Below are 18,756 nucleotides of genomic sequence, written 5' to 3' on the forward strand. Positions count from 1 at the left end.
TAGAGCCCGCGCTCCGCAACAAGAGAAGCCACTGCAATGAGAAGCCCGTGTATCGCAATGAAGAGTAGCCCCCACTCGCCGCAACTAGAGAAAGCCCATGCACAGCAACGAAGACCCAACATAGCTAAAAAAAATTTTTAATTAAAAAAATAATAGAAAGCCCAGAGATTAACCCACGCACCTAAGGTCAACTAATCTATGACAAAGGAGGCAAAGATATACAATGGAGAAAAGACAGTCTCTTCAATAAGTGGTGCTGGGAAAACTGGACAGCTACATGTAAAAGAATGAAATTAGAATACTCCCTAACACCATACACAAAAATAAACTCAAAATGGATTAGAGACCTAAATATAAGACTGGACACTATAAAACTCTTAGAGGAAAACATAGGAAGAACACTCTTTGACATAAATCACAGCAAGATCTTTTTTGATCCACCTCCTAGAGTAATGGAAATAAAAACAAAAATAAACAAGTGGGACCTAATGAAACTTCAAAGCTTTTGCACAGCAAAGGAAACCATAAACAAGACGAAAAGACAACCCTCGGAATGGGAGAAAATATTTGCAAACGAATCAACGGACAAAGGATTAATCTCCAAAATATATAAACAGCTCATTCAGCTCAATATCAAAGAAACAAACACCCCAATCCAAAAATGGGCAGAAGACCTAAATAGACATTTCTCCAAAGAAGACATACAGACGGCCACGAAGCACATGAAAAGATGCTCAACATCACTAATTATTAGAGAAATGCAAATCAAAACTACAATGAGGTATCACCTCACTCCTATTAGAATGGGCATCATCAGAAAATCTACAAACAACAAATGCTGGAGAGGGTGTGGAGAAAAGGGAACCCTCTTGCACTGTTGGTGGGAATGTAAATTGATACAGCCACTATGGAGAACAATATGGAGGTTCCTTAAAGAACTAAAAATAGAATTACCATATGACCCAGCAATCCCACTACTGGGCATATACCCAGAGAAAACCGTAATTCAAAAAGACACATGCACCCGAATGTTCATTGCAGCACTATTTACAATAGCCAGGTCATGGAAGCAACCTAAATGCCCATCAGCAGACGAATGGATAAAGAAGTTGTGGTACATATATACAATGGAATATTACTCAGCCATAAAAAGGAACGAAATTGAGTCATTTGTTGAGACGTGGATGGATCTAGAGACTGTCATACAGAGTGAAGTAAGTCAGAAAGAGAAAAACAAATATCGTATATTAATGCATGTATGTGGAACCTAGAAAAATGGTACAGATGAGCCAGTTTGCAGGGCAGAAGTTGAGACACAGATGTAGAGAATGGACATATGGACACCAAGGGGGGAAAACTGCGGTGAGGTGGGGATGGTGGTGTGCTGAATTGGGCGATTGGGATTGACATGTATACACTGATGTGTATAAAATTGATGCCTAATAAGAACCTGCAGTATAAAAAAACAAACAAAACAACTAATACTAAACTTTTATTGGGTTATTTGTATGGAAATAAGTTAATATAAATGTTTCAGACATTACATGAAATTTCTAAAAATCTTATATGTTCTGGTATAATGTTATAAGTAATAATCCTAGTTATTACTTTAAAATGTATATCTCAGAAATAACTAATTTTCTTGTCAACTGCATTATTATGAACTTTCATCAAATCTTTAACCGTGGTCATTTTTAAGTCTTTTGTCATTTACAGACAGTTCTGGGTGTACTCTGATGATTTTGCAAATATATTCCTATAAGAGGGTTTCATCTTCAAGAAATTCATGGAAAAGGCTCTGACAAGTACAGGTTTCTGGTAACTGACTGTACTGCTGAACTGAATGAATAAGAATTTTCAGAACTCTAATGAAAAACTGATGAACTCATAAAAGTGCTAACAAAAGATCAAGATGAAAAAAAAAAATTAATTACATGGGACTGAGTGAACTGATGAGGATGAGTATAATTTTTGTGACTTTCTGTCTGAATTTAAAAAAAAAAAAAAAAAAAATCCCACAAGGACTCAGAGGCAAAGAATATACAAATCAATTTTCACTGCAAAGTAAAGGAGCTGTTACAGTGGAGGATTACTGGACTGAATGTCAATATTATGACATAGTATGAGTGTGTTTCATGTTTGGTAATTGCAATCATTGTTGCTTTTGTTGTGGTCATCCATGTACAATGCTTGGTGTCAGTCTATTTATCTCTTGTAAAAATAAAATACAGTGTGTGTGTGTGAAAAAAAATAATAATAATAAAATAAAATATGGCTGCTATTAAGACAATCAGGTTGTAAATTTCCCGTGGAATAACTCTATTTATGCTAAGAGGTCAGTCTACTGCACACACTTTGCATGTTTAAATATTAAAAAGATCCAATGGCTTGACCTCTCCATATACACAGGACAAGTAAACATTTTACAACTAAACTGAACTTTGCAATAGGGAGCCTGATATTCAGCTGGTAAGGACAACATTTGGGTGTGTCGAGGTGCTTGGCTGGCCTGTCTGTTTTAGACCAATCATGCGTTGGCTGAAACACACACACCCTGTCTGTCCTACATTATTGCTTCCAAATTTTGTCATTTACTACATTTTTTTAAATTGCCAAGTATACTTCTTGAGAAGTAAGACAGTTCCTGAGCAATGAGATACAAAGCCTGGGTATGGAATCCTTTGCTCTTGGGGCAGAACAATATAATTGGCCAAAGGTGGTTTTTAATCAATGACTATTCATTTTTCTGACTGGAGAGGAATGGTGACACCATCCAAAGAGGCCTGCGGGCACAGCCGCCTGTCCATCCCTGGATGTGTGCTGGCTTTCCCCTGGGGCCCCGGGGCTGTCCCTGGCATCATTGTGTGCCTCCAAACCCTCGACCTCATTCCATGCAAACAGAGCTTTGCAAAGATATCACCATGATTAAGTCTGAGAAGGCTACTGCAGCAGAAGAAAAATACAGTGGTTCATTTTATCCTAGAAGTTTAACAACAAGGGGGCAAACTGGCTTAGCAAAAAGAGCTTGGGCTTTGGAGATTTGCAGTCCTGGATTTGAATCTCTGCCCCATTACTTAATAACTTAATAATAATGATCAGAGACTTCCCTGGTGGCACAGTGGTTGAGAATCCGCCTGCCAATGCAGGGGACACGGGTTCGAGCCCTGGTCTGGGAAGATCCCACATGCCGCGGAGCAACTAAGCCCGTGCACCACAACTACTGAGCCTGCGCTCTAGAGCCCGCAAGCCACAACTACTGAGCCCGCATGCCACAACTACTGAAGCCCACACACCTAGAGCCCGTGCTCCACAACGAGAGAAGCCACCACAATGAGAAGCCCGTGCATTGCAATGAAGAGTAGCCCCCGCTCACCGCAACTAGAGACAGTCCGTGCACGCAGCAATGAAGACCGAACGCAGCCAAAAATAAATAAATAAATAAATAAATAAATTATTTTTAAAATAAATAAATTTGTAAAACTAATAATAATAATGATCGTTATTACTTACTGAGGGTTTACTCTGTGCCAGGCACATGTGTTATCTCATTTCATCTTCACAACTTCCCTACGAAGCGAGTACTGTTATTCTCTTCAATTTACAGATGAAGAAACTGAGGCACAGAAAGGTGAAGGAACTTGTCCAAAGCCACACAGATAGCAATGGAGGTGGGGGGGGGGGGGTGGCCAAATTCAAACCCAAGTAGTGTGGCTCCAGAGAATGTGTGAAGATGAGCAAGTTTCATCCTCTCTGACCCTCAGTTTCCTCATCTATAACATGAATATAACGATCCCTATACTACAAGATTGGAAGCAGAATGAGATGTCGGAAGACTCCCAGACATGTAGTATGTGCATGAGCAGTAACAGCGATTATTACTAATTTTAGTTAAATGAATTAATAACAGTAGAAGCTCATTTTCACACAACTAAGGACAATGTGAGTTGACTCACTCCTTACCGTAAAAGATTGTTCTGTACTATATGGTATATATATTACAGAATGAAACACAGAAGTAGGAGTTAGAGAAGCCACGTGCTGCCTCTGTGATGTGGGGCAAGAAGCCGTGTGAACTTAGATAAGTTATTCAGCCTCTCCAGGCTTCACCGTGTTATTAACTAAGGGATGGGGTGGGACCATTTTATCCCTGAGGTCCCGTTGTAGCCAGCAGTCTGGAATGCAGGTTCTGCTCCTGGTTCCTGCCAAGACGGGTCCTAGTTATAAATTTCTCTTTATTGATTTGCCTTCCCATTCTCATGAGTGCTAAGCCTTTAGAAGCCTTTTGAAAAATATTCATTCAGTGGGGTGCTGAGGAAGTATATTTAAGAGAATATCTCAACCCTCAAATATAAGAACATTTGGCATGTTTATGTCCTTGATACTCTTCAGGAGACATGAACTAGAATACTAAAAATAACACTGAAGAACTGAAGCAGTTACCATGATGAAAACCCACAACTTAGTCCCTAGCTTTGTTTAGCAATGTGGGGGGATTGATAGACTATCCTGTTGTCTGTGTCTGCTATTGATTTTTCGGGTGTAAGTTTAATGCAGAATTTAATTAAGCTTCATAGAAGAAAACAATTTTGCTGTATCTGACATTGCATGGAGAACTTTTAGAATATTTTGCTGAAATTCCCCCAAAGTCATGAAATAACAATCTTACCAGAAGGTGATAACAAACTGGAATTATCAGCATGCTCTGTTGAGGAAAAAGGTGATTTAAAATTAGTTTAGTTGGGGCTTCCCTGGTGGCGCAGTGGTTAGGAATCCACCTGCCAATGCAGGGGACACGGGTTCAAGCCCTGGTTCAGGAAGATCCCACATGCCGCGGAGCAACTAAGCCCGTGCGCCACAACTACTGAGCCTGCGCTCTAGAGCCCGTGCTCTAGAGCCCGCGCACCTAGAGCCGGTGCTCCAAGACGAGAGAGGCCACCGCAATGAGAGGCCCGTGCACGGCAATGAAGAGTGGCCCCCGCTCAACGCAACTAAAAAGAAAGCCCACGCACAGCAACGAAGACCCAACGCAGCCAAAAATAAATTAATTAAAAAAAAAAGAGAAATGTAAAATTAGTTTAGTTTGTAGATTAAACAACAGGGACCTACTGTATAATACAGGGAATTATTACAATATCTTGTAATAACCTATAATGGAAAAGAATCTGAAAAAGAATATATATATATATATATATATATCTGAATCACTGTGCTGTATACCTGAAACTAACACGTTATTGTAAATCAACTATACTTCAATAAAAAAATGTAAAAGTAAATAAAATTAGTTTAGTTTGTACATGAATTTGTAGGAGATTAACATCTTTAACGGCAGTGAATGTAAAATGAGTTGCAAATAGCTACCAAAAGAGGGCAGTATGTTAACTTACTATTATTTACAACAGCCTAATCAGTTCTTTCAATTCTCCACAAAGACATATCTCTGGTGAAGCAATTCTTCCAATTTAACTGTTGATGGTGCTCTATATATTTTGTTATATAATGGTTTAGTACATTTTAAAATAAAAATGATGACTAAGAACTTCGGTTGTTGGCAAATGTTCGTTAGAATGTGTAAATGTATACATCTGCATAAATTAAACTTCCCGTAACTGTACTTCTTTTTATACCTATTAGTGCAGACTTTAACCTTTAATTAAGCCAGTCAGACACCTCTGGGTATATAAACTACAAGAACTGCTGTGTTATTTATTTTGGGAGGATGCTAGATTCCTTAAAAGAAAAGTAATTCTATTTTTTCTCTATGAAAAATAATACACTTATTGGAGAAACTTCAGAAATTACAGATAAACAAAAAGAAGAAAATTAAAACCACCTATAATTTCACCACCCAGACATAAATGACATTAACATTTTGACATATATTCTTTTCTCTTTCTATGTGTTAATGTATATCTACATATGAATATAAATATATGAATGTATGTGTATACATATGTACTTATATGTACGATAAGAAAGATCATGTCACTTAAAACTATTTGTAACCTGATTTTTCTCATGACACTATATCCTGAACATTGTTCTATATCATTAAACAATTTTCCCCAATACCATTTTGTGATGACTGCATAGCATTTCATTGATTGGATGTACCATTAATTTATATAACAAATTTCCTTTTCATGGACATTTTAGTGTGCACAGTTTTTCATGATTACAAACAATGCTGCAAGAAATCCTCTTGGTAAATTTTTGTATACACACTTGGCTATTTCCTTCAGAAATTCCATGAATTTTGATTGCCAAGATGCCTTACAGAAAACAAACCAATTTATACCGCTCTTTGCAGTACATCAGAGTGTTACTTTCCCAAACTCTCACCCAATGGGGTATTACCTTATAAATTCTTAAACTGTTTTTAATTACAAAGGAATGGTTATTTCCATAGTGGTATCTTGAGATACAATTAAAAAGAAAGAATAAGTATATTTAGAAACTAAAATTGCACAGTGAAACATACCTGGTAGCTTCCAGGAGCCTATTTTCCTTAAATGGTGGTAGGGTACTGATTATTTTCTGGTATAATTAAAACACAGTTCTGCTTGAAAGCAGGACTGAATGAGTGCTCAAGTGGTTAGCGCAGAGTAGTTAGTGTCTTGATGCCCTAATTTAATTGGCATTGTCTCTTCTTAGTCTCTGTCCTTCAATATATCCCTCATGTTACCTTAAATATCCCACCAATCAAAGAGTCTGTTGAATTAACAGGAGTTTAATTTTGAGAATGCTTCTGGGAGCACTAAGGGGAAATCAGTCATTCACAGCTTAGTATGAATTAATTCCAATTGGCTGAAGTCTTCTGATTATGTAGCAAAGACCTACCATACTGGGCCATGTTGAAAATTTCCGGGAAGAATCAACATTCAATATGGGCTACTTGAAAATGACACATCAGTTTAGGCAGGTGAGGTAGAGTGGTGTGAGAGTGTGGCACAGGCAGGGAACAGCATGAAGGCACTGAGGAAGAGTTGAGTACCAGGGAAGAGGGATGGAGAGTGATGTTGAAGGGCAACAGGGGCTAATACTGCTTCCTTTTCAATTTTGCCCAGTGGCTGACCAGAGTCACCAATTGTTCAACCTTCTCCATTGCTAAATCCTTTGACAAGAGCTGTATACCCACAGGGAAAGGGGCTCATCTGAGTTTTACCTCTTTCTTAGATGCTAGAGGAAATGGACAACTCAAGGGTAATAGGAGAGCCAGAGTGGAGAAGGAACTTTCCTGGTTGGCCATCTCTGGGTAGACAGGTTTGATAGGCATGGATTCACAATCAAGAGGTAAAACCTGATCAAAACATAGATCAAGGGCCAGACCAGCCCAGCCTACAGGGCTCCCAGCAGAGACCTACACTGATGAAGGGAGGGAACCCAGTAAATAAAAGTTAGAGGTTTTTAAATTGTTATTGTCCGCTTTTTCTCTTTTGGCATTTTTTTTCTTCTAGGGGCCCGATTACTCAGTGACTAACATTTTATTCACTTTTTCTGTCTCTCATTATAATGCTCCACATCACTCCTCCTGGTTCCACATAGAGACGTCCCATAGGCCTTACATTTTCCTGAGTATCAGCCTCGGTTTCTCTTGGGCTCTCTCCTAACTCACTTCCCATTTGTTACAACCAAGGAGGTGGTCGGCATTTCCAGTGAGTCATATATTTGAGTTCCATGCCACTCTTAGGAGACAAAACATTTCCATTGTTAAAAAGATTCGCAAGCAAAGAAAGGAAAAATATTTAAATTTTTCAGATTTTCCTTTGGAAACTTACAAAGAGTAAAATTTAAAGCATTATTCATTTATTGAAGTCTCGATTTAAGTCCATAAATAAAATTATTGTGAGCTGTCGATAAAATTTACTCAATATGACTCCCTAGTGATTTTTTAAAACAAAGTCCATATATTGCAATTATGATGACCAGGAGTTTGGCATGCCTAAGCTTCGAATGGACGCCAAAAAGAGGAACTGGCAACTCAAGAAAGTGGCCCCCCTCGATGGGGCCTCTTTCCCTACATCGCCTCCCTGGCACATTCTTTCAAATTTATTGCTACCACCTCCCCAAATCCAATCCCACATGATCAAGTGTGGTCTGAGCACTGCCATGTGAATGCCTTACTGTCATTGCCTCTCCAACCCCATATATCCAAGACCTTGTCCCCCATCGCCCCACAGCATTTCCATATCATTCTTGAATCTGATGGACCGCTGGTAACACCAGCCAAACAAGTGAAACTGGAAAATTCAGTATATTAGTTTCCTGTTGCTGCTGTAACAAATTACCATGAACTTAGTGGTTTAAGACAATGCAAACTTGTTACGTTAAGAGTTCTGTAGGTCATTAGTCCAACATGGGTCTCACCAGACTAAAATCAGAGTGTCAACAGGCTGCACGCCTTTCTGGAGGCTCTGGGGGAGAACCTGTGTCCTCCTTATTTGGATAACTGGCAGAATTCAGTTCCTTGCAGTTGGAGGACCTAGGTCCTCATTTTCTTGCTGGCTATAAATTGAGGGCCGTTCCTCGATTCTAGAAGCCATCCACATTTCTTGGCTCATGCCCCATTCCTCCATCTTCAAAGCTAGCAACAGTGGGATGGGGTAGGGGGAGTCCTTCTCATGCAGCGTCCGTCTGACTCACTCTTCTGCCTTCCTCTTCCACTTTTAAGAACTCGGGTGATTAGACTGGGCCCACCCAGGCAATCCATGATCACCTCCCCATCTCCCGGTCCTGAACTTTAATCGCATTTGCAAAATCCCTTTTGTCATGTAAGGCAACATAGTTACAGGTTTGAGGCATTAGAAGGGGACATCTTTGGGGAGCCATTACTCTTCCTACATACTCAAAAATCCAGTTTTTTAAAATTATGGAGAATATGAGTTGCAAGGAACCACACTTTAGGAAGAAAAATCCCACAGGGGTTAAGTGAAGGGCCCAGAAAACTAGAGTCAGTTTCAGCAATACAGCTGAGTCTACAAACCGAAGGCTCACTCTCTGGCCATTGCCCTTGACTCCTCCTGTTCTCCACCTCCCACTCCCACCCCCAGATTCCGTCATCCATCCTGTGCATTCTTCTCACCCTAACAGGGAGCTGTTGCAAGGATTAAAGAGAAATGATGTATGTGGTGATAGTAAGAGTGAACAATGATTGATGCTTCCTGTGAGCCAGGCTTAACACACGAAGAGCTTCATACACATTTTATTATTTACTCAGCCAACGACTCTATGAAATATGTGGATTCCTTAGCATCAGTCCTTTTTAGTGCTTGAGAAACTGAGGCTGGGCGAGTTTCTGTGAATTGTTCCAGGCCTCCGTGGGAATTCACTGTAGAGCTGCGATTTGAACCCAGGCAGTCTGACTTCAGAGCCTACCCTCTGGGCCTCTATTCTATCCTACCTCCAATGACAAACTCTGTAGACCATAAACTAGTACATACATGGAGGGTATTAATATTCCCTAATCTCTCTCTCACCTCTCCTTTCTTCCCATGCCCACTGCCCCCTTCTAAGCCCAGATCTTGATCGCCTCACACATAAGTGAAATATTAGAACCCGGAATCTTCTCATTGGCAAGGATCTTAACGTTCTTTGCATCTGACTTCTCACCCAACTCAGTAAGCCATCCACCGAATGCACATCATTGGCTCCCAATCCCAATTCAGCTCCCCGACAAGTTCTATCTTGCCCACACAATGGAACTCACACTGAAGTTTTTGAAAGTTTGAATTACTTACCAACATTTAAAAATTAGGAGATTTCCAATAAAATTCCAAATTCTTACCCTTCCAAAATTGGAAGTTTTAGATGACCCCTTTCTGTCAGCTCTCCAGCCCTCTAAAGCATGCCCTGGCATGAAACTGATGGTGATGGCTCTTTCCTCTTTGTATCTTAAAGTTCATTCATTGGCTACACCATTCACTTGGCATTTGGACATATACTGTTAGGCATTGTTATTTAACTTTTCCACTGTATGTCTTGTTTTCCCAGCTAAATGCTAAGCTGCTTGATTCTTTATTATCCTCCAGGAATCCAGTGCAGGGCTTTGTATGTGGTAGATATTCAAAATATTTTTGGATTGACTGATGACATCATTAAGGAGTCTCCAGCAGTCATGAATATATGACAGGTAGTTCAAGAGCAGGAATTTAATGCAAATATTGCAAGGGGTCAGGTCTCTGTGATACAAAGCACAGCAGGGGACAGATGGGCAAAAGATCTGAGAGCAATGAGGCAGAGTCCATGAAGGAAAGACTTGAGAATACTTCTTAGATGGCTATGGTTCAGAATCTGTACTTTGGAATCATAGCTATAACTGCCAATCACAGCAGGTAGCTTGCTTAACAGATCTTCCAAACGTATACTAAAATGGCCATTCAACTGCCGTATCACAAACGTTGCCTACAGCAATGATCTCAATACTGTACCCTTTATCGACCTTTCCTCTGTTCCTAATGCCCTCTCCCTGCTCGCTCACTCCTGATTCCTGGGATCACCTCCCAAATAACCTGCACCCAAGTCATACAAGGTCATGTCTGAGGGTTCTGAGGTTTTCATTTTTCTTCTGCTATTTGATATGTGGGAGATGTAAGACTTAAAATGTCAGACATTTGGTTCTCTTTACACCCAGCACATTCTCCCCGAAGTTGGATGGGAAAGATAAAGGCTTAATCTTCTAGGAGTGGATCTAAAAAGAATACAACTAGCCCCCCTTGCATGAATGTTTTAGAGCCAGCTAAAATTTGTAATCTGGTGACAGTCCTTCTCTGGATTGAATTACTGTTGCATAGAGAGATGATTCAAAACAAGGCGCCACGCCTAGGCACTCTTATACAGGAACCCCAAACAAAACAATATTATTATGATAGTGGCTCTCCAGGGCTTGGGACAACAGACACTCTTACAAGAACTGTATTTTTCAGATTCTACTACATAACCAACAAAATGACTGAAAACATTTCTACTTCGGCACAGCCAAAATGTGTTTACTTGAGCTGTGACCATCTCACGTCACCGTGCTCAATAAATACTCTGACACAACGTTTTTATTAAACAATTGATAATGACATCCCTAAAGAAAACTTCAGCTCCTAGCTGGTGGAATTTCCCAAAGTGCAGACGACTGGCAATTCTAGGTGGGCCTTGGCCAAAATGCGAAGAGGGTGAAACGTGGTCTTGATCCCCCAGCCCCTGGGTCTTGCTCCTCTCCCGTCCTCACACGGTACCACTCACCCGCCCTCTTGCCCCTTAACCCCTCCAGAACTGATCTGGCCTCTCTCAGGGGTTAACAGACAGTCCCTCCCTTGAGGATCTAGGAGATGCATTTTGGAGTGTCCATCAATGCCCTAGAATAGAATGCAAATTTGTGTGTATTCATATGCATTTTTTTTCTGGGAAGGGTAGAGTCCCAAAAGGGACTCTATTTTAAATTAACAAGCATGTATATAGCATTACTGTGACCAGGCGCTTCATAAATATTAACTCATTTAGTCCTCATAACAACAATACGAGGCAAGTTACCCCATTTTACAGACGGGGAAACCGAGGCACAGGGAGGTCAAATAACGTGTGTAGTAAAGGGACAGAGCTAGGATCTGAGCCTAGGCTTTCCAGCCCCACTATACTGAGCTGCTTCTCATCTTGGGCTGTGGTCTAAAACAGTGAAGAGCCACTGACCTGCGGCCGTCCACCCCATTCCACTGGGAGGGATGTACACTTTAGGAAGGAGGAGAGCCTTGAAATAAACTGTTTCTGACAGGTGGGGGATATTAGGGCATCATCCCCCCTTCCCAGCCCCCCTGAAGTTAGACACATAGACAGTAATCTAGGCTGCCCGTCAAGGCCAGTGCAGATAATGGAGTATTTGGGTTGTGCTTTCCATAACAAAATGCTAGCCACAACTTGGGTTCACTCTACTGAAGGCTGGTAGCTTCTGGAGCTTTTTCAGTCTGAAAGGCAAATGCTGCTTAGTGTTTCAGGGGGCAGGGAGGGAGAGAGGCAAACTGGCCTCTATTGAACACTTACTACAGTGGCATTATACCCATGTTTCTTCATGGAATCTCCCCACATGCCCGTGAAACATGGCCCTCTATCCAGACCTCATCTCCCCCTCCTCTCCCCTCACCCAACCACTCTGGTGTCCCTGCTGTTCCTCCAATACAACACACTGGGCATAGTCCCACCTCAGGGCCTTTGCACTTGCTGCTCCCTCTGCCTGAAATACTTTTCCCACAGAGAACCCCCTGGATTGCCCTGCTGTCTCTTTCAAACGATGCTCAAATATCACCTTCTCTGAGAGACTGATCCAGACCACTCTATTTAAAATCACAACACTTTCCCCCTTTGCCCGACCCTTTCCATCCCCTTACCCACAACACTCCTTGCCATCCAAACAGTATGTATATATTTATGTACGTGTGTATTTATGTATGTGTGTACACACACACACACACACACAGAGCCCTAAGAGGGGGTGTCTCCTAACATTTTGTGCCCTAGACCCCTCACTTGCCTCATCCAAGTCCCAGCCCTGTGTAATATATAAGATTTTGGGACTTCCCTGGTGATGCAGTGGTTAAGAATCCACCTGCCAATGCAGGGGACACAGGTTCGAGCCCTGGTCCGGGAAGATCCCACATGCCGTGGAGCAACTAAGCCCATGCGCCACAACTACTGAGCCTGCGCTCTAGAGCCCGTGAGCCACAACTACTGAAGTCTGCATGCCTAGAGCCTGTGCTCCACAAGGAGAGAAGCCACCGCAATGAGATGCCTGTGCACCGCAACGAAGAGTAGCCCCCGCTCGCCGCAACTAGAGAAAGCCTGCGCACAGCAACGAAGACACAACGCAGCCAAAAAAAAAGAAATATATATATATATATATATATATATATATATATATATATATATATATATATATATATATATATATATATATATATATGTTTTTTTGGCCCCCAAGAACCAATTTTCATTCCCATGGGGGCGAAGTGGCCCCCCCCCCATAGAGAATGCACGCTCCAGGGCTATCTCCATTTCCTCCCGAAGAGATCCAGCTTAAGGAAAGCAACATTTGCCTGGGTGCCCCTCTCCTGCTGGATCCCCACTAGTGTCTCGGGTGATTCTGCTGTTAGTCAGCTGACATGTTCTTTCACTCCAAAGCACCTGTCATTTATGGGTAGTGAGAGTTCCCTGTGGTAGATGTTTAAGTGCAGAAGCACCTGGAAGTGGGGGGATGGGGAACCAGTGGGTAGGGTACAGAAACTCTTCCAGTCTCCCTCAGATCACGCCACTCTTTGCCAGCTCACACGTGGGCAGTGACCCCCTTGGCATCTCAGCTTAGGTTCTCCAGGGGTGCGGGGCCTAAGGTAAGGACTTGGCTGCACAGTGGACTCCCCATTCTCCCCAGCCCCTGACACAGGACAATATTTTTTTTATACAGCTATGAAATAAACGAGGAGGGTGATCTGAAGTGAGACGGCCAGACAGCAGGCTATTGCAGTAGATTAGCCAAGACATGATGACGACTTGAACCAGTGCTTGGGAAGCTGGCATGAAAAAAGAGGTTCAACAGACACTTCTAAGGTAAGATGAGAGGAGTAGGGGATGTTGCGGTGAGGGAGAAGCAGAATAGTTAACCTATCAAACCCCAACAGTCCAGATGACATTGCTCTGAATCCCTCAAGCGTGGCAGGTAGGTTAACAAATAACAAATGTTGGCAAGGATGTAGAGAAAAGGGAACCCTCGTACAGTTGGTGGGAATGTATATTGGTGCAGCCACTGTGGAAAACAGTAGGGAGGTTTCTCAAAAAGCTAAAAATAGAACTACCATATGACCCAGCAATTCCACTCCTGGGTATATATCCAAAAAAACCCCAAAACCACTAACTCAAAAAATTCTGAAGCAATTAGAACAAATGGCCTATAGCTGTACTGTTCAATATGGTAGCCACTAGCCACGTGTGGCTATTTAAATTTAAAGTTAAATAAAATTTAAAATTCAGTTTCTCAGTCACATTTCAAGTGCTCAATGGTCACACGTGGTTGGTGGCTACTGTACTGGACAGATATAGAACACTTCCATTATCACAAAAATTTCTGTTAGATCATGCTGGTCTCTAGTGATGACGGCTAGTTTTTACGGAGTTCTTACAATGTGTCAAATGCATTTCAGCCATCTGTTTCACATGCATTAACTCATTTAATCTGCATATAACTCTATGAGAGAGATACTGCTACTTTACAGATAAGGAAACTGAAGCACAATGATTAAATACCTTGGTACAGTCACAGTTAATAAATGGCAGAGGTAAGACTTGACCCCAGGAAGTCCAGAGCCTGTAGTCTTAACCTTATACCATATTGTGGAGGTCCCAGTGGCCTGAGTTGGCACAAAGGGAGTGGGCAGCTCTGGTGGAGTCTCCTGACTACAAATGACTCTCTCCTGATTGGACAATGATAATCTGGTAGTGCCCAGAACAGCCTCCTCCAGCTTTCTTAGATTGTATGAACCTGGGTTCATACATGATCTCAAGAAAGAAGGGATGCCTAGCCCATCCCATCCCACCCCACCCTCCAATGGCAGAATGAATGAGATGTACCAACTACCCTGCCTCATTAGTTAAGGTAAGGCAAGTTGCTACAATAAATAAATGCTGAAATCTCAGACACTTAAAAAAAAAAGTTAATTTTCCAGGTGTAAAGTCCAATCAGCAGCCTAGAGTGGAGGGCAGGGTGGGACAGAGAGAGCAGCATCTGCTCCATGCAGTCATTCAGGGACCCAGGCTGACAGAGGCACTGCCATTTTCAACATGAAGATTCCAAGTTTGCTCTGGAGAGCAACGTCCAGCCAGGCAAACAGGTGGGAGATTTTTAATGGCTAAGCCCGGAAGTGGCAAACATCATTTCTCCCCACACCCACTGGCCAGAACTCAGCCACATGACCACTTCTAACTGCAAGGGAGGCTGGGAAATGTAGTCTAGCTGTGTGCTAAGGAAGAAAAAATAAAGCTTTGGTGAGCTGCCAGCCAGTCTCTGCCACATCAGATTTAATTTGAACGCTGTAGAGTAATGATATCCATTAAACTAATGATAGGACAAAATTAATGCTAAAATCACTCTCCCCAGTCATTTTCTCTCCAGTTCTTTGCCCTTATATTGACTAGGTCAAAAGTCAGGGAATCAATATGAATCAGAGGAGGGGGAGCCCTTGCCACTCTGAGGCTGAATATGAATCCCCCCTTCTTTGTGACTCACTTCCCCAGCTTTGCTCCTAGCTAACATCCATATCATGTTTTTTTCATGACCCCCAACTGTAGAACTCCTATGTGACAAACCAGGTCTGTAAACAGTGGCATACTAGTAAAAGCCACAGAGAACGGCTGAATTATGGATATTCTTGCTGCATCCTACTTAGTTGAAAAAGTTGTATTTTTGACTTCCCTCTGGTTTTTTTTTTTCGCAGTTGCATTTTTAATTAATTAATTTATTTATTTTTGGTTGTGTTGGGTCTTCGTTTCTGCGCGAGGGCTTTCTCTAGTTGTGGCAAGTGGGGGCCGCTCTTCATCGCGGTGCGCGGGCCTCTCATTATCGTGGCCTCTCTTGTTGCGGAGCACAGGAGGCCTAAGGGTCTCCTAAGAATCTTCTACCCAGAAGTGCTACAGCAAAGGTTAAGGTTTACATGGCTTCAAAACAGAGGGAAGGGCTTCCCTAGTGGCGCAGTGGTTGAGAATCTGCCTGCCAATGCAGGGGACACGGGTTCGAGCCCTGGTCTGGGAAGATCCCACATGCCGCGGAGCAACTAGGCCCGTGAGCCACAACTACTGAGCCTGCGCGTCTGGAGCCTGTGCTCCGCAACAAGAGAGGCCATGACAGTGAGAGGCCCGCGCACTGCGATGAAGAGTGGCCCCCACTTGCCACAACTTGAGAAAGCCCACGCACAGAAATGAAGACCCAACACAGCCAAAAATAAATAATAAATAAATAAATAATAATTTTTTTAAAATTTATATTAAAAAATGTATAAAGCAAAAAAAAAGGTGGACAACAAAAAGAGTAATTAACACAAACTATATCATAATGGATGACTTCAACATACCTCTCTTAGATCAAGTAGAGAAAAAAGATATAGAATATATTTATTTTTAAAAAAAAGGCCATAGAGTTGAAACACAAGACAGCTATGTGTTCAGTCCTTGTTTATTCAATTAATCAGATAATTATAAGCAATTCTCATTTATTCACCAAAGCAAGACCACCACCCATTTGATAGTTTTCATTTCTCTCCTTAAATTAACAAAATTCTACACTATACTGAATACTAGAGCAACAAGAGAGTAACTTTTACTTTATGCTGTGTGCATACCTAAAGGGAAAGAAGAGGGAAGGGTATAGGTCAAATAGGACACTGATGTTAAAAACAAACACAATTGCCACAGACATTGTTGTAAAAGCACCATCAATCTATCTTGATGGGTTTTTTTTACAGCGCTGTGATCTTGTGAACATGAGGCTTCTTGCCAAGATCAATCTGTTTCTTGTTATTTTCTTGAAGGAAAAGATGTACCTACATCAAGGTACATTTCAACAGCATGTTCTCTTGGAACATCAACTTACTTCTTAATAGATTAAATCAGCGGAACTATTGCTTTTATTCCTCAGATCTCTCTTAATCTTTATCTAGTCCTTTGGAGGTACAAAGCCATCCCAGGATAAATGAATATGGCAAAGTTTCAGTCAAAGTCGTGTAAAAAAACATTTTCAACTGCTTCAGGGACTAAACAGTGAGGAAGTGGTTAAGGACACAAGTTCTAAAATGCCACCAATTCTACTTTCCAGCTGTGTGAACTTGGAAGTGACTCAAACCGTCCAAGCCTCAGTTCCCTCATCTCGAAAATGAAGGAGTAACACCTGACCGTAGCTATTCTCAGGATTCACGAAGGTAACGCGCGAAGCGTTAAAGCGACGCGACACACAGGAAACCTTTGTAAAGGTAACTCTTAGATGTGTTAGAATGCTTTCAGAGGCAAGTCGCAGAACATTCAGTTAAAAGTATCACAAACATTGAGGACAGTCAATTACCCCACCTAACAGGAACTCCAGAAGCAGACAGTTCTAAGGCTGGTCCTACAGCTCAGGGATGGCAACGAAGATCCAGGCCTTTTCCAGCCTTCTGTTCGTTCATCCTCAGGATACAGTTAGTTCAGGGACTCAACCTTTCAAAAACTCAGGTTATCTCCTTTTTCTACTTGCACTCCCTAGCGCCTCTCAGTGTTTTTAAGACGGCTACCACTGTTCCAGGCATCAAATCCAAACACGAAAATGTCTAGGCACAGCACTATCCAATAGAACTTTCTACAACGATGGAAATATTCTCTATCTGCACCATCCAGTACGGCAACCACTAGCCCCATGTGAACACTGAACGCTTGAGATGTGACTTAGTGTGACTGAGGAACTGAATTTTTAATTTCACTTAATTTTAATTAATTTAAATTTAAATAGCCACATGTGCCTAGTGGCTATCATATTGAACAGTGCGTGTCCAGAGGAAGAAGAGAAACTCTTTTTCATTGGGTCTCAGGAGTGGGGCTGTTTTCCTAGAAGTCCCCCAGCAGATTTTCCCAGGTGTCTTTTTGGTCACAAGTCAGTCACATACCCACTCCTAAATCAAATATTGGCAAGGAACAGCATTTCCGCGGGTGGCTCAGAATAATCAGGATTTACTCCTGAGTGTGGAAAGAGGGGAGCAGCCTACGAAGCCAGGCTTAGCCAGCAAGAGAAAAAGCAAGGAATGGTTGTAACATAAATGATCAGTAGTAAGTGCCGCACCACTTCTGCACTGTCTAGATCAGGAGTCTGTAAACTGCAGTCCATGGGCCAAATCCAGCCCACCAACTGTATTTGCAAATAAAGTTCCACTGGCTCAAAGCCACATCTATTCATTTACATATTGTCTAGGGCCGCTTTTGAGCTGCATGGGCAGCGTTGAGTAGTTACCACAGAGGCCATAAGGTTCACAAAGCCAAAATATTTATTATCTGGTTCTTTAAAGAAAAGTTTGCCAACCCCTCATTTAGAGGGACACTCCTCATGGTTAAAGTCACCCTTGTTAAAGATCTTGGCTAAAACATACTCCTACAGCCAAAGGCAAGCACTTCGTGCAGGCTGCTGTACAAGAAAGAGTTCTGGAGAGCTGCTTTCAGCACCTTGATACTGTTTCTTGCTGGGTAACCTAGAAAAGTATCCTTTGCTTTGAGCTGCAGCCTTCTCATCAGCAAAGTGGGGATAATACAAACTTCTCCACCCACCTCAGGGGGACATGAGGAGATGATGTATGCCAAGGTGCTCTGTAGACCATGAAGACCTACAGAAATGTCCAGATGGGTTGCTACTGCTGTTCTTAATGTTCAGTGCTATGTGCTGTTGCCACTGGATCCTACAAAGAGACACTGGGACTTTTCCATGTACAACAAGGCAAGGATAGCACTGGCAACTGGGGGATTTACCAGTCAGCAAAAGCCATGTCTGGAGCTTTTATCAATATGGAAATCAAGAGATTCACTGGCTTGATTGTAACTTTAAGAGCTTTCGAAATCACATCAAGTTAAAAAAAGTAGTCTGGAGAAAATAGGACTTTTAAATTGTTTCCAATTTCATATTAGGAACTTTGAATAGGAGAGCAGCCTTAAAATGGGATTGCAGAGATGAGTGGTTCTTAGTTCGAGGCAGACCTCAAGGATCCCCGGTATCCCAGGACA

The 18,756-nt window shown here is 41.9% G+C and overlaps 1 protein-coding gene across 10 annotated transcripts in view; it reads right to left on the bottom strand.

Annotated features, from left to right (window-relative positions):
- Window positions 1–18,756, bottom strand: part of ADGRG2 (adhesion G protein-coupled receptor G2) — a 144,515-nt gene that overhangs the window by 46,884 nt on the left and 78,875 nt on the right. For 8 of the 10 annotated variants that reach the window (XM_068532813.1, XM_068532822.1, XM_068532817.1 and 5 more), the window contains one exon: window positions 4,667–4,702. The exons of the other annotated variants lie outside the window; for them this stretch is intronic. In XM_068532813.1, coding sequence (XP_068388914.1) covers window positions 4,667–4,702 — 36 coding nt within the window. The remainder of the gene's footprint in view (window positions 1–4,666; window positions 4,703–18,756) is intronic. 10 annotated transcript variants of the gene reach the window in all.

This window comes from Eschrichtius robustus, chromosome X (genome assembly GCF_028021215.1).
Source record: "Eschrichtius robustus isolate mEscRob2 chromosome X, mEscRob2.pri, whole genome shotgun sequence".
NCBI lineage: Eukaryota > Metazoa > Chordata > Mammalia > Artiodactyla > Eschrichtiidae > Eschrichtius > Eschrichtius robustus.